Source organism: Marmota marmota, unplaced genomic scaffold, assembly GCF_001458135.2.
Source record: "Marmota marmota marmota unplaced genomic scaffold, marMar, whole genome shotgun sequence".
NCBI lineage: Eukaryota > Metazoa > Chordata > Mammalia > Rodentia > Sciuridae > Marmota > Marmota marmota.
In genome coordinates this window covers 15,219,315-15,231,992 of record NW_026000222.1, presented here as the reverse complement: position 1 = coordinate 15,231,992, position 12,678 = coordinate 15,219,315, and the positions used below count along the sequence as shown (strand labels likewise).

Here is a 12,678-nt window from a genome sequence, read left to right as displayed (position 1 = left end):
AAGTTTTTTTTTTTTTTTGATTGTCCTATATAAAATAAAACTCCCTTTATCCCTCTATCCCATCCCTATGCCCTCTTTTACTTCTGAGCATTTTTCACCACCTGATACATTTGTTAAATACCTTTCTTCACAAGAATGCAATTCCAGAGGACAAGCACTTAATTCACTGCTTAGTCCCTAGTGCCTAAAAGAGTGATGAGCCTGTTGGTTGAACAAATCAAAATAGATAACTTACCCTAAGGCATTTGTTTATAGCCTGTTTTTCCTTGATTTCTTTTTTTCAGTTGTGTTTGGTACCCGGGATTGAAATCAGGGCACTTGGGCTGGGGATGTGGCTCAAGCGGTAGCGTGCTTGCCTGGCATGCATGCGGCCTGGGTTCGATCCTCAGCACCACATACAAACAAAGATGTTGTGTCTGCCGAAAACTAAAAAATAAACATTAAAAAATTCTCTCTCTCTCTCCCCCTCCCTCTCCTCTCTCTCTTTAAAAAAAAAAAGAAAAGAAATCAGGGCACTTAACCACTGAAACACATCCCCAGTGCTTTTTTTTTTTTTTAATTTTTAATTTTGAAACAGTCCAAGTTAATTAGGGCCTCGATAAGTTGCTGAGGCTGCTTTGAACTTGTGGTCCTCCTGCCTCACCTTCCCAAGCCACTGGGATTTCAGGCATATGCTACCATTCTTGATTTGTTGGTTTTCGAGATAGGCTTGCCCAAGCTGGCCTTGAAATTTCAATTATCCTGCGTCAGCCTTCCAAGTTACCTGGGATCACAGGCGTATGCCCAATAATTCTACTTGATATCTACCCCCACTCTTTTGGCTCTTTTCAATGTCTTTGAAATTTCCTGAGAGGATCAGAATAGGTTGTTCCATGGCCTTTCAGTGTGAAGCATCCCTGCTGTAATTTCTTGTTGAACCCTCTCACATCCCATCTTCCAGTAGATTTCATGTTGGCCTGGATGTCTCTAATATTATCTTCACTGGTACCAGTAAGTATGTTTTGTTAAAAAAAAAAAAAAAGTCTCTTTTGTAAAAATGAATTTTATTGATTTAATTTAGAACGTTCAGAAATTTACACAAAATTGCAGTGATGAGGAAAGCAATGGAAAACAATTTCACACTAAAACACCTAGCCATCTGGCATTGTGGATGTTGTTGAGGAGCAGACATCCAGTGGTAGTCTGCATCTGGTGAAGGAATTTCTCCTGATCCGTCCCCATGACATCATTTCCTTACCAGGTCAGCCCTTATTTCCTGTTTTCAGGCCACCTGCTTTTGCATCATTTCTCTTTATTTTTCTTGCAGTGCACCACAAGAGGGCAGCCTTTTATCATATTTGACTTTGAGTTGTGCCAACAATAGGAAGAGATGCATTTCAATAATTTAAATGGGAAATTTATTATACCTAAATCGGGGGCTGGGAACATAGTTTGGTAGAACACTTGCTGCTTAACATGCATATGGCCCTGGGTTCGATCCCCAACATCAAAAAATAAATAAATTCTACACCAAAATTATTCATCAAAGTTAATAACTCTAGGCCTACAACTCTAGCCCAAAAGTCATGGATAAAAACATCTTTAGTAGGTGTGGGGGTACATTTTCTTGTAATCCCAGCTACTGAGGAAGCTGAAGCAGGATAATTGCAAGTTCAAGGCCAACCTCAGCAATTTGTCTCTAAATAAAAAAAAAAAAAGGACTGGGTAGGACTCCGGTTACAGTTCAGTGGTGGAGCATTTACTTAGCATGTGTGAGGCACTGGGTCTGATCCTCAGCACCACATAAAAATAAATAAAATAAAGGTATTGTGTCAATCTACAACTAAAAAGAAAATTTTAAAAAAAGAAGGGGTGGCCGGGATGTAGCTCAGTGGTAAGCATCCCTGGGTTCAATCCCCAGTGCCAAGACAAAACAAAACAAAACAAAAAATATCCTTCAAAAGAAAGTCATAATTTTAGCAATGACACAGAAAATAACCTTTTGGAAGTCTAAAAGATCAGAAATAAAATTTTGGTCTTTTTTTGTTTCGTTTTCGTTTTTGTTTTTGTGGAAGGCTACTGTTAACTATTGAAGGTACTATTTCCTTTTTTAAATTCACTCAGAGTAGGTGTAGGTTGTGAAAATGCTGATTTCTGCAAACACTGAATTAGAAGATTGATGTAAAGAAGAGACTTTTATTAACTACTCATTTCAACGAATCTGTGTACTATATATAAACAGAAGCTGAAGGAAGAGTAATACATGAGGTGCATTAGTCACTGTGAAGTAACTGAAACCAATATGTATCATAAACAAGCTAATGCTAACTAGTAAGCAAGTTCAGTTCCTTAGGCTACAGGGATTCAGTCACTTGTTTCTCTAAGCAATTCCCTTCTGCCATAAACCACAGAGAGGTAATTAAAAGAAAGTTATCTTTAGAGAATTGGATGTTATCTAGCCATTTAGCCCTTTAAAAGGGAATTAAATTGTGTATATGACCTTAAAGAATATTTTCTAGTATCTACCATCAATCTATACTTTTCTCTCTACATTCCAAGTGGCTTCTGGCACCTAATCATATTTTGGTTATATGTCATGATAGCAACCATTAAGAATCAGTTGCATATAATAGAAAAATGATCCAAAAATATATAAATGCAGTCTATTTCTTCTCCTTTTCATTCTTTGTGAGGAAAAAAAGAGAAAAATCTAAATCTTAAAAACTAAAGCAATCCATGAAACTAAAAGAAAAAAAATCCTAGAAATCAAGTCTTATTGAATCTTATTTTCTGGCTTTGATCTGGTTGTCAGTTGGAATGGACTTGCCCAGGTGATGGCCCACAGAAAGGCCAAATTTCTTGTTTTTCTGCTCATCTTGAACCTCTTTTTTCAATAAAAATCCTGTCTGGAAGTCCAGGTCAAAGAGGCTGCTTGGAGCAAAATACAGTGGTGTTTCATCCCAAATGTTCTCCAGGCGTTTCTTCCATCCTTCCAGGACCTGAGTTCGGGCATCTTGTGGAAGGTGCCCAATGCTATATGTCAGTTGTGGTTCTAAGACTTGGAAGCCACAAAAATGCAGAGTACCACTCTGGGGAAACATGAAACAGAGAGGTAAGTAACAGACCAATTCTATGCAGTTTGTACAGTAAAAACAAAAAACAAAAACACCAAACTTTGGTCTGGGCTTCCCAGTGAGACTTCAGTAAGGAGGTCAGAGGTGCCCTGGAGAATTATAATTATATTCTCACCTTCTTCCCTCCCTACCTAGGTGTTACCTATCTGAGCCTAAACACCTATGCTCTTTAAAAGAATAAAACCTTGAAAGTGTGCCAACCTGGATCCTCTGCCAAAAGTGCCGGAAATTCTATTACATTAGAGAGAGTTTCAGCTTCTTGGCTGCTGACTCTTGCCGATGTGCATTTCTCCACCTCTCCACAAACAAGATGGGTAGTAATAAATTATTTTCCAGGTGGTCACTTCACTTGCTCTCCTCTCCACCCCTTTTCTTGGAATAGATTACCTTGAGAATCCAGTGATACCAAAAAGCCACCTCAGGCTTCAGTTTTATTTATCTCTAAAACAGGCTAGACTGAATCATTTCTTAAATTGTCCTAGTCTCTCTTAGTTTGTGAGACTGTAGAAGAAAATTGGAGAAGGCCAGGAAGATTAGAGAGAGATGTGAGTCATCCAGAGAGAACCAGGATTCTGAGCTCAGCCCATGTGCACTAGTTCTTGGTTAGGAGAGAATGATGTTTGATCATGTGTGTACAAGCTATAAACGCAGGTGCCTGGAAAGTCAGGTAAGTTCCTAAAGGGAACTGCCAGCAGTTCTCAATCACTGCCATGCTTTTTTCTTTCTTTCTTTCTTTTTTTTTTTTTTTAAGATGGGTCTCACTGTATTGTCTACCTGGCCTTGAACTTGAGATCCTCCTGCTTGGGCCTCCTGAATAGCTGGATGACAGGCATACACCATGACATACGGCTGTTACTACACTTTTATCTCCATACCTCATATCTATCTTCAGCTACTATCTGGAGGCTTTGGAACCCATGGAAAGCTCCATTAATGAATTCCCCTGAAGGTTCATTGAGAACAAAGTACCTGAATTGGCCAGAGAATGATGTTCATGTCCCCGTGGACACCATGAAGGGAGTACATGGAGCCACTACCACCAGTGGTGATGGAAAGGATGGCCTTCTTATTCTGTGAAAAAAAGAAAACAAGCTCGTCACCCCTCCTCTGTTTGGTCACAGTAAATGAATGAGACAGCCCTAGGGAAGGGGCCACACGGGCCCACCCTGTTCATGGTGTGTACTCTTTCATACTTTGGCTCCTCTGACCCTCCCAGCATGACTCTGTAGAAGATCCAGCCTAGATGGTCTACAGACAGATAACCAGGGCAAGCCAAGGGTTTCCCCCACCTGCATGTGACCATAGGTTAAAGCTGTCAATAGTCACCAAAATCTGTGTTGGCTGCCTCAGTGGAGTTATTTGTTGTTTTTAATCTGTCTCCCTACAGTGCTGGGCATGGATTAGGATAAGATCTTTCACATAAAAATATCAAAATATTTCTTGTGCAGTATTTGGGTCTCCAAAAGAAGACAAACATTATTTATTCATTTTTGCAGTACTGGGGATTGCACCCACAGCCTCACACATGCTAGGCAAGTAGCTCTACCACTGAGTCACTTCCCTAGACACCCCCCTAATTTTGGTTTTATTTAATCCCCTAAACTCTTTTTTTCTGGAATATTTTAAAACAAATTCCAAACATCATATCATTTCATCATAAAAGCCTAGTCATGCATTTCTCCCAAAGGATCTAGAGCCTGACCTTAGTGTCTGGTTGTACTAAGTTTTGCCTCAGGATAGAATCCACCCAGAATCCAGCTATTAGAAAACTCAGAACCGTTCACCTACCCGGAAAGGCCCCTTGTCATACATGGCAGCATATGTGTAGGCAAACTCTCCTACCAACACTCGCTCAAACCAGCCTTTCAGTATGGCAGGGACTCCAAACCACTGCAGTGGAAACTGGGAACAGAAGACATTAAAGAGGTCAGACCAGGTTCCACACAGAAGAAGTCTCAGAGCGCTGGCTTTTATCATTTCCTCTGGAGGAGTTAGCACATTTAAGAAAAGAGAAAATTGGCAGGGTTCAGTGGTGTGTGCTTTTAGGTCAGGAGGCTAATGTGGGAGGACTGCTTGAGCTAGGGAGTTAGAGGCCAGCCTGGACAACACAGTGAGACCCCTGTCATAAAACAAATAAATACTTAAAAATAAATACATATGGTAGCAGGAAACTCATAGAATAACAAGAAAATTATTGTCCTTGCTCAGCCAACTTGGCATTATGGTTTCTGCTTAAAAATGTAAATATTGGCTGGATCTGAATAAAGCCATATGCAAATAAGATTCATTTTTGTGAAATCACACTTGGCAGCAAACTCTAAATAGCAAGGATTTCAGACAAGATTTGTTTCAATGTGTGATGCCTAAATCAGTATTTCCCCAAGAATTTACACTAATAGGTGTAGTACCAAAAATATGACTATTCCTTGTGCACATCTACATAAAATCCTATCATTTAGAATAAATAAAACCACTAAAATGCAAACAAATGGTCAGTGTAAGATTTATCAGGAAATTCCCATGAGAAAATCTTGTCTTTTTTTTTTTTTTAAATCAGGGATTGAACCACTGAGCCACATCCCTGGCCCTTTTTATTTTATTACAGGCATGCACTACCATGCCCAACTAAGTTATCATATATTTAAATCATGAATCAGAAGAAATACTTAGGGCTGGGGTTGTGGCTCATGTGCAAGGCCCTGGGTTTGATCCTCACCACCACATAAATAAAGTAAGGGTATTGTGTCGGAACTACAACTAAAAAATAATTTTTTTAAAAGGAGAAATACTTATATATTCCTTACTCTGCTTTTGTCAGGGCAAGAGGTCAGATAAGCCAGGCAGTGTGGTGGTGCACATCTGAAATCCCAGTAACTCAGGCTGAGGCAGGAGAATTACAAGTTCAAAGCCAGTCTCAGCAACTTAGTTATACCCTCTCTCAAAATAAAAAAGAAAAAGGGCTGAGGGTGTATCCTAGTGGCAAAGTGCCCCTGGGTTTAATCCCCAGTACCTTAAAAAGAAAAAGACTGCTAGCCGGGCGCAGTGGCACACACCTGTAATCCCAGCAGCTTGGGAGGCTGAGACAGGAGGATTGTGAGTTCAAAGCCAGCCTCAGCAAAAAGTGAGGCTTGCTGTCTCTAAATAAAATACAAAATAGGGCTGGGGTGTGGCTTAGTGGTTGAGTGCCCCTGAGTTCAATCCTCAGTGCCCCCCCCCAAAAAAAGACTGCCATAGTATACTGATTTTGCCAGAATAAGACTTTACCTGATATCTTTCATAAAACTGTTATAATAAATACACAAATCTGCAGTATTTACATTACCCTCAGTGCTGTTTGGTAGTTTGGACTCTAAGGTTTGGTTGTTTCACAGTGACTGAATCACTGTGAAAACTAAGCCAGTACCACCTTCCTTGTGAGGTTTCCAGAGCCAGGTACTCTCCATACTCAGTATCAAAGGGCAGGCAGGAATTGGTAACAGCAAAGTCATTGAAACGGAGTCTGGCTTACAGGGAAGATACTGACAGGATGGACACACCTACCATCCAGTGTTGTCTGCTAAACAATGAGATGGCTTTGGGGAGAAGAAAAGCCACAGTGTGCTGCAGGATCGCATCCAGCAGGGCCAGAGCTGGGACACTGCACCAGCAGAGAAGTCACCGGGCAACCTGTTTGGGATTCTCATGAAGAGATGGGAGAATTGCAAATTTTGGGAGAGTCCATCAGGAACCACTAAATGAAGGGAAGATTAGGTATATTGGAGAAAACAAATGGAAGGCTTATCTGTTGTTCTCACATTCCCAAGTGCAAAGAGCAATACAGCCAGGTTCACAGTATCTGTGGATCTGTATTATATAGCACCTATAAAGCAATCACCTTTATTCACAGAGAATGCAGCAAAGTGGGGTAAGTGACTGTTCGATTTTCCACAGCTAATTAAGTGACAGGTCTAGGAAAAGACAAAAGTGTCACTACCCATGGTAGGCAAGTGTTCTAGCTCCAACCCTTTTTATTTTGTTTCGATGGGGGTCTCACTGAGTTCCCCACACTGGACTCAAACTTGGATTCTCCTACCTCAGCCTCCTGAGTAGCTGGGATTACAGATGTGCACTGCTGTGCCCAACTATGCTTCTGATGTCCTGTCCCTACTATACCTGAAATATCACAAGGTCAGCAGCTTCCAGTTTCTTTTGTTCAGCCACAATATCTGGGCTCAGGCAGCCTTCTTTATACGCTAGACAAGATTCGACAGTATACTGGAATTTCTCGGGGTCCTTAAGTTTACCTGCCAAGAGGAACAAGAGAGGCTGAGGCCAGAGGGGCCAAGGCTGGTCCAGGGAGTCCACAGGCAAATGGTTTCATAAAGAACTAATTAAAGGGGGAGGGGTAGCTCCTACCTGTGATGTCCTTTCTGGAAATGATGGGATTGAAGTTCATGGCATAGAGGTCGGACTCGGCCACCTCCCATCCATTCCTTTTTAGAACCTCTGCAGCAGCCTCTTTCATGGCGTAGTTGAAGGATGTCCTCTCAGAGTGGGCCAGTACAATCAGGGCTCTTCTGACTACTTAAGACACACACACAAGACATTACTGGGTAAGTATCCCTTATCTGAAATGCTTGTTTCGGATTTCAGAGTTTTTCAGGTTTTGGAATATTTGCTTAGACTTTATTAGTTGGACACCCTTCCCCCAAATTAGAAATCCAGAAGGCTCCAAAACCCAAGGCTTTTTGAACATCATGTTGGCCCTCAAAAACAAAGTTTCAGATTTTGGAGCATTTCTGTTTTCAGATTTTAATTAGATATGCTCCACCTGTACCAACCAGCAAAGCCTGAACTGTAGGGGAGCAGAGGACCATAAAGGAAGAGGTCATTAGGTTATTACTCTCCATCTCAGTCTGAGATGGAGAGTAATTTATGAAAGAGGTTTATTCAGCTCACAGTTCTAGAGGCTGGGAGGCTGAGGGGCTGCATCTATTGCAGGCCTTCTTGCTGGCAGGAACTCTCTACAGAGTCCTAAAATGGTGCAGGGCAATGCATGACAAGACAGAGCCAAACTGGCTTTTATAGTGGACATATAGTAATCCATTAATCCACTGATTCATTAGTCCATGAGTGGCTTAATCTACTGGTGAGGACAGACGCCTCATGACCCAACCACCTGGCCAAAGTTCCACCTGGTCCCACCACTTAACACCTTATGATGAGGATTAAATTTCAATATGAGTCTTGGTGAGAACATTCAAATCACAGTACCATCCCCTGCGGCCAGAAATAAAAGTAGCAGCAAATGGGGCGAGGGGTGTAGCTCAGGATAGTGTGTGTGTATCCCATGTCTGGGACCCGAGTTCAATTCCCAGAAGAAAAAAATAAAACATCAACAATAACAACAACAGGGCTGGGGTTGTGGTGCAGCAGAAGAGCACTTGCCTAGCAAGTTCGAGGCCCTGGATTCGATCCTCAGCACCACATAAAAATACATAAAATAAAGGTATTGTGTCCAACTACAACTAAAAAATAAATAAACAAAAAATTACTAAAGGAGGCATTTTGATTCAGTGAGAAATCAGCAGCTGATTTAATAAATAAATAAATGATATTGGTGTATTTAGTTAGCCACTTGCATGAAAATAAAATGATTCCCCCTAAAACTAATGTAGATGTTAGAAGTCCGTAGAGTGGTTACCCTTGTCAGCAGGCAGTGATAGAAGGGCATAGTGGGAATTCCAGGGTGCTGGTGACATTCTTTTTTTTTTTTTTTGGTATTGGGGTTGAACTCAGGGGCACTCCACCACTGAGCCACATCCCCAGACCTATTCTGTATTTTATTTAGAGACAGGGTCTCACTGAGTTGCTTAGCCCCTTGCTTTTGCTGAGACTGACTTCGAATTCGCCATCCTCCTGTCAGCCTCCCGAGCCACTGGGATTACAGGCATGTGCCACCTCACCTGGCTTCTATTTCTTGATCTAGGTGCTGAATAAGTGAAAAATTCACTTAGTATTTGTCTACTTTTTTTGTGTGTGGGGGGGAGCAGAACTAGGGCCTTTTTTTGCTAAATAAGCTCTCTACCACTGAACCACATCCCCTTCCCCAATAAAATAGTTTTGTTTTCAGTTACCCCATAAACTTACGGCATTCGGCAATAATTTCAGGTGGATTGAAGTGCTAAATGTTTTTTTTTTAATTTGTTTGTTTATTTGTTTGTTTGTTTTTGGTACCAGGGATTGAATACAGGATTGCTTAACTAATAAATAAATAAACAAACAAACAATAACAACAAAAAACAATGACTAAAGGAGGCATTTTGATTCAGTGAGAAATCAGCAGCTGATTTAATAATAAATCTGAGCCACATACCCAGTGGCCTCCCCGCCTTGCACCACTACCCCCTCCCCAGCTTTTTAAAAAAATTTTTGGAGACAGGGTCTCTTTAAGTTGCTTGGGGATTCACTAAGTTGTTGAGGCTGGCTTTGGAGTTGCAATCCTCCTGCCTCACTCAGCTTCCTGTGTTGCTGGGATCACAGGCATATGCCATTGTGCCCAGCTTGGAGCTCTAAATGTTTTTAAATAAAACTGTTAAAATAGTGGAGAAGGAAAGGGAGAATTTGTATAACTTCAGAGCACAGAATATTTTTAAAGAAAGACTAGAAATTCAGAAGCCATGAAGGAAAAGTTTGACAGGGAAAGCCTCATAAAAATAAAAAATTGGGTTAGCAGAAGGTACCAGAAACAAAGTCAATAGGAGAAAACAGCAATTCTTATCTCAAGGAGTTAAACTCCCAAAGACTAAACAAAAAAAAGAGAGATGATGCTAGAGAAAAGTGGGTCAAGGATATGAACAGCCATTCACAGAGGAAATGCAAATGGCAATAAACAAATGAAAAGCTTCTCTGTCTGGCCTGCCAAGAAAAGCCAATCAAAATGAGATATATTTACCCAAGAGACTGGCAGAAGAAGAAGAAGAAGAAGAAGAAGAAGAAGAAGAAGAAGAAGAAGAAGAAGAAGAGGAAGAAGAAGAAGAAGAAGAAGAAGAAGAAGAAGAAGAAGAAGAAGAAGAAGAAGAAGAAGAAGAAGAAGAAGAAGAAGAAGAAGAAGAAGAAGAAGAAGAAGAAGAAGAAGAAGAAGAAGAAGAAGAAGAAGAAGAAGAAGAAGAAGAAGAAGAAGAAGAAGAAGAAGAAGAAGAAGAAGAAGAAGAAGAAGAAGAAGAAGAAGAAGAAGAAGAAGAAGAAGAAGAAGAAGAAGAAGAAGAAGAAGAAGAAGAAGAAGAAGAAGAAGAAGAAGAAGAAGAAGAAGAAGAAGAAGAAGAAGAAGAAGAAGAAGAAGAAGAAGAAGAAGAAGAAGAAGAAGAAGAAGAAGAAGAAGAAGAAGAAGAAGAAGAAGAAGAAGAAGAAGAAGAAGAAGAAGAAGAAGAAGAAGAAGAAGAAGAAGAAGAAGAAGAAGAAGAAGAAGAAGAAGAAGAAGAAGAAGAAGAAGAAGAAGAAGAAGAAGAAGAAGAAGAAGAAGAAGAAGAAGAAGAAGAAGAAGAAGAAGAAGAAGAAGAAGAAGAAGAAGAAGAAGAAGAAGAAGAAGAAGAAGAAGAAGAAGAAGAAGAAGAAGAAGAAGAAGAAGAAGAAGAAGAAGAAGAAGAAGAAGAAGAAGAAGAAGAAGAAGAAGAAGAAGAAGAAGAAGAAGAAGAAGAAGAAGAAGAAGAAGAAGAAGAAGAAGAAGAAGAAGAAGAAGAAGAAGAAGAAGAAGAAGAAGAAGAAGAAGAAGAAGAAGAAGAAGAAGAAGAAGAAGAAGAAGAAGAAGAAGAAGAAGAAGAAGAAGAAGAAGAAGAAGAAGAAGAAGAAGAAGAAGAAGAAGAAGAAGAAGAGGAGGAAGAAAAAGAAGAAATTAAGACAAATAAGATTGAGGGCTATTAAGATTGTAGGAAAACTAGCACATTCCTGGTGAGAAAATGAGTTACCTCAACCTTTTGGAAAAATAATCAGGCTGAATCGAGCTCACCAAGGATGTATGTATACTACACCATTGTTTTCATTGGCAAAAACTGGATATAACCTGGATATCTATAAGGGGGACATTTGAATAAACTGTGGCTATATCTATATTACAGAATATTTTGCTGGTAATGAGAAATCCAGGGCACGGTGGCACACACCTGTAATCCCAGTGGCTGGGGAGGCTGAGGCAGGAGGACTGCAAGTTCAAAGCCAGCCTCAGCAACTTAGCAAGGCCCTAAGCAACTCAGCAAGACCCTCTTTCTAAATAAAAAATTTAAAAGGCTGGAGATGTGCTTCAGTGGTTGAGCCCCACTGTGTTCCATCCCCAGTACCAAAAAAAAAAAAGAGAGAGAGAGAGAGGCATTGGGGGTGCAACTCAGTGGTAGAGTGCTTGCCTAGTATGCGCAAGACCCTGGGTTCAATCCCCATGTACCACTAAAAAGGAAGAAAAAAAGGAACACAGAAAGATATCCAGAATACAGTATTAACATAAAAAATCAAGTTAATGTGAATCTTTTATTTAAAAGAAAAAGAGAAGGGAGGAAAACCACTCATGTATGTGGATTTGTAGTATGTTGGTAAGAGGGGAAGTTGTCAGTTATCACAACTTGCCATGGTTAGAATGGTCTCCTCCAAAATTCAGGTGTTGCCAATGTTGGAATTTTAAGAGGTGGGGCCTCTAAGAGGTGTTGAGCCAAGAGGGCTCCTTCCTGTCCATGGGACTAGCCTTGGTAAAGGAGATTTCAGGCAGCTGCTTGGTCAGCTCGCTCTTCTACTGCTTTCCACCATGTGAGGACACAACATTGCTCTCTTCTGGAAGGATGTGACAACTAAACCTGACTACACCTTGACCTTGGACTTCCCAGCCTCCAGAACTGTGAGAAATAAATTTCTGATTTTTTTTTTTAATAAGTTAGCCAGTCTCAGGTATTCTGTTCTGGCTGCAGAAAATGGACTAAGGACACAATCATATGAGGTAGACAGAATTAGTATCCCCATGTTATGGATGAGAAAATAATCAAGTTACTCAAGTTTAGGGCTGGGTACGAAGCTTTGAGGTAGAGTGCTTGCCTATTATGCATGAGGCCCTGTGTTCCATCCCCAGAAGATAAAAGAAAAAAATTAAGTTTATAAAGTAAATGGGGTAAACTTGGATTAGCTTAAAAGATAAAAATATATTGGGCTGGGGTTGTGGCTCTGTGGTAGAGTGCTTGCAATGCACGTGTGAGGCACTGGGTTTGATCCTCAGTACCACATAAAATTAAATAAATTAATTAATTAAATAAAGGTATTGTGTCCATCTACAATTAAAAATATTTTTTAAAAATAAATAAAAATATAGCTGGGCGTGGTGGTGCATGCCTGTTATCCCAGCAGCTCGGAGGGCTGAGGCAGGAGGATTGCAAGTTCAAAGCCAGCCTCAACAATGACAAGGTGCTAAGCAATTCAGTGAGACCGTGTCTCTAATAAAATATAAGAAAGGACTGGGGATGTGGCTGAGAGGTTGAGTGCCCCTGAGTTCAATCCCTGGTATCAAAAATAATAAATAAATAAAAATAGAAATCTGAACACAAGTAGTACCAAT

The 12,678-nt window shown here is 40.4% G+C and overlaps 1 protein-coding gene across 1 annotated transcript; it reads right to left on the bottom strand.

Moving 5' to 3' along the window:
• Positions 1-2,155: 2,155 nt before the first annotated feature.
• Positions 2,156-7,696, bottom strand: Nqo1 (NAD(P)H quinone dehydrogenase 1). Its single transcript, XM_015496144.2, has 5 exons — positions 7,509-7,696; positions 7,266-7,396; positions 4,902-5,015; positions 4,083-4,184; positions 2,156-3,068 (listed from the first exon to the last, which is right to left on the bottom strand). Exons 1-5 carry the CDS (start codon positions 7,615-7,617, stop codon positions 2,763-2,765), a joined length of 762 nt encoding a protein of 253 aa, XP_015351630.1. The 5' UTR covers positions 7,618-7,696; the 3' UTR covers positions 2,156-2,762.
• Between the last annotated feature and the right edge of the window lie 4,982 nt (positions 7,697-12,678).

Excerpts from the sequence above, each read along its gene's own strand:
- Nqo1 (XM_015496144.2), bottom strand. The coding sequence starts at position 7,617 with ATGAAAGAGGCTGCTGCAGAGGTTCTAAAAAGGAATGGATGGGAGGTG. Across the intron at positions 5,016-7,265 it reads CTGACCTTGTGATATTTCAG|TTTCCACTGCAGTGGTTTGG; the intron begins GTATAGTAGGGA and ends TTCTGTTCCCAG. Across the intron at positions 3,069-4,082 it reads TCATTCTCTGGCCAATTCAG|AGTGGTACTCTGCATTTTTG; the intron begins GTACTTTGTTCT and ends ATGTTTCCCCAG.